This window comes from Nannospalax galili, unplaced genomic scaffold (assembly GCF_000622305.1).
Source record: "Nannospalax galili isolate Female #2095 unplaced genomic scaffold, S.galili_v1.0 scaffold5238, whole genome shotgun sequence".
Lineage (NCBI taxonomy): Eukaryota > Metazoa > Chordata > Mammalia > Rodentia > Spalacidae > Nannospalax > Nannospalax galili.
Genome location: NW_008340934.1, coordinates 15,667 through 18,047, shown reverse-complemented (window position 1 = coordinate 18,047; position 2,381 = coordinate 15,667). Strand labels below are relative to the sequence as shown.

The 2,381-nt window shown below is 52.2% G+C and overlaps 1 protein-coding gene across 1 annotated transcript in view; it reads right to left on the bottom strand.

The window, feature by feature from the left end:
* Bmp8a (bone morphogenetic protein 8a) overlaps positions 1 to 2,381 on the bottom strand; it is a gene marked incomplete at its 5' end in the record, with an annotated part of 17,885 nt that overhangs the window by 7,151 nt on the left and 8,353 nt on the right. Inside the window, 2 exons of the mRNA XM_029564948.1 lie at positions 307 to 438; positions 947 to 997. Coding sequence (XP_029420808.1) covers positions 307 to 438; positions 947 to 997 — 183 coding nt within the window. The remainder of the gene's footprint in view (positions 1 to 306; positions 439 to 946; positions 998 to 2,381) is intronic.

Below are 2,381 nucleotides of genomic sequence, written 5' to 3'. Positions count from 1 at the left end.
GATAAACACACACGTGTGGCCAGATTTACTAGGGTTCACGGGGCACGTGTGCACTAACGTCACACAGGCCCCTTGTAGGATGTTGTGTGGGCTCCCCACAGGTGCACAGGCATCCCACTTGTGCAAGGACAGTGCACACATGCTCAGGTGTCCACGTGCACAGCACGCCCCTGTGAGGAACAAACTTTACAGAAGTGTGGGACTCGAACTCCACAGCTGCAGAGAAGGTTCCCCATTGTCACTGTCCTCACCACCCTCCTGCCTGCCCAGCACCCCCAGGTCCCAGCAGGGCACTGAGGTACTGACCAGGGACTGCAGAATAGCGTGGTTGGTGGCGTTCATGCAGGAGTCCAGTGGGAAGGCGCACTCCCCCTCACAGTTGTAGGCTGAGTAGCCCTGGGGGGCGATGACCCAGTCCTGCAGGTGGGAGAAGGTAAGTCCCATTCATGTGTTCCTCCAGAGACCCTCAGCACAGCATCTGTCAGAGGACAACCTGGGGCTGTGCACCCTCGGTCTCTCCTGGTCCGTTCCCACCCAGAGGCTGACTTTACTCAGGGAGCCTCAGCAGGCAGGGCTGGGCCCAGCTATGTGTATCACACCCCATCCTCCACTGTCTCCTCCCCAGCCTGTCACCCCCAACACCTGCCTCCTGCTGCAGCACCTGCAGCAAAAGTCCAGAGGCCCTGCCCACCCAGCCTGTTTCTCTGTTGTAGCATTGATAGTTTACTTGGTTGAGGGCTTAGGTTGCTTCATTTTCATGACTTTTAAGTCTGTAAAAAGAACCACTTTGCACCATGAAAGGACATATGTAGAACACTAGAAACTGGGAAAACCCAGAAGGCAAAAAAAATACAGAAGATTAAAGACACCGGCAACTCCACCTGCACCCTAGGGATGCACAAGGATCTGCAGGTGGGATTCGGAGAGAAGGGGAGGCAGAAATTACCAGCCAGCCGATGTCCTGGAAGCTGACGTAGAGCTCGTGCCGACGGCAAACCTACAACAAAAATGAAGACTAATCTCTTGATTTCCTGAATCATGGTTTAAGGTTCCTCTCTCTTTCTAGAGAGAGAAAGAGAGAGAGAGAAAGCAGGAAGAGAAAGGTTTGGCTTAGGTCACGTAAAAATGAGAACGAGAAGAATCAGGCAACAAAAGAAAAGCATCCTTTTTTTTATTGCTGATTCGAGTTAAATTCCCGAACCCCAGGGCAGCATCCTGCAATCACTGAGGGGTCGGGGGGAATACGAGTTGTGCGTGTCCCCTCCAGTGACCACAGCGTCCTGTAGTCAAAGGCAGGGCGGAACCTCCCACACACCGGTGTGATTTCAAGTGAGTAAAAACGAGTTAGGAGAGGTTCTGCAATGTGGTGCGTGACCAGCCAGTAGGAGCCAAAGTAGAAGAAAACAAGGTAGTGGGCCTGGAGGCCGAGATGAGCTGGGAATGGAGAAGAATGGAGAGGCCTAGAGGAAGCTCAGAGTAGCCAGTGAATGGAGGGAGAGGAGAGAGAGGGAGAGAGAGAGAGAAAGTTCACTCCCAGGCCTCCTGTGGACACAGCAGAGAGCTTTCTAACCCTCAGAAGGAGCTGGGGGCACCACTGAGCCTCAGTCTCATCAGGAGCCCAGGCCCAGCAGCTCTGAGGAGGCAGCAGGGATTGGGTCAGGTGTCACTGGCAGCGACAGTCTTGGCATAGATTTTTTTGAAGCCTTTGACAGGCCTCAAGGGTTTTGCCCATTCGTTTCCTCAGATGGTCCTCACTAACCCCATATTTCATTTTTTTTTTTTCTTTTGGTTTTTTGAGACAGGGTATCCCTGTAGTCCCAGCTGGCTGGCCGTGATCTCACAGAGATCTACCTCCTGAGTGCTGGGTTAAAGCCATGTATCGCCATGTCCAGGCGATATTTCATTCTTTATAGAACACATGTCAGGGTCACTCAGATGACCAGAGTCCACTCCTCTTGATGCTCAGAACCAGGACTCCTGTGACCCAACACCTAGGTCCTATCTTCCTCCTGCACTTTCTGGGGACTAGAATGTGTGACTTGTGATACGGAAGCTCATGGCAGCCTCTACCAGGACATAGCTGTGACTCATTCTGCCAGGATGGCAAACTTGCTCAGCCAAGTGTAGGGTATTCACTGTCCCTCTGATGTCCACAAATGAGGTCTCAGGCTGAGTAGGGCCAGAGGTCAGAAGAGTCACAAAGTCCAGAGTTTAGTTCACTATCAGTCACATTCCAGAGCCAAGTGTGTTCACCAGGCTGGGTCGTGGTTTAAAAGAAGGAAAAGGCTGCAGGAGACCTTGTCCACAGCAAGAGTGGAGCCTTATAGGATGGGATTATACCAGAGTCACTAAAGACTGCAGATGCCTCAGCAACAGTCAAC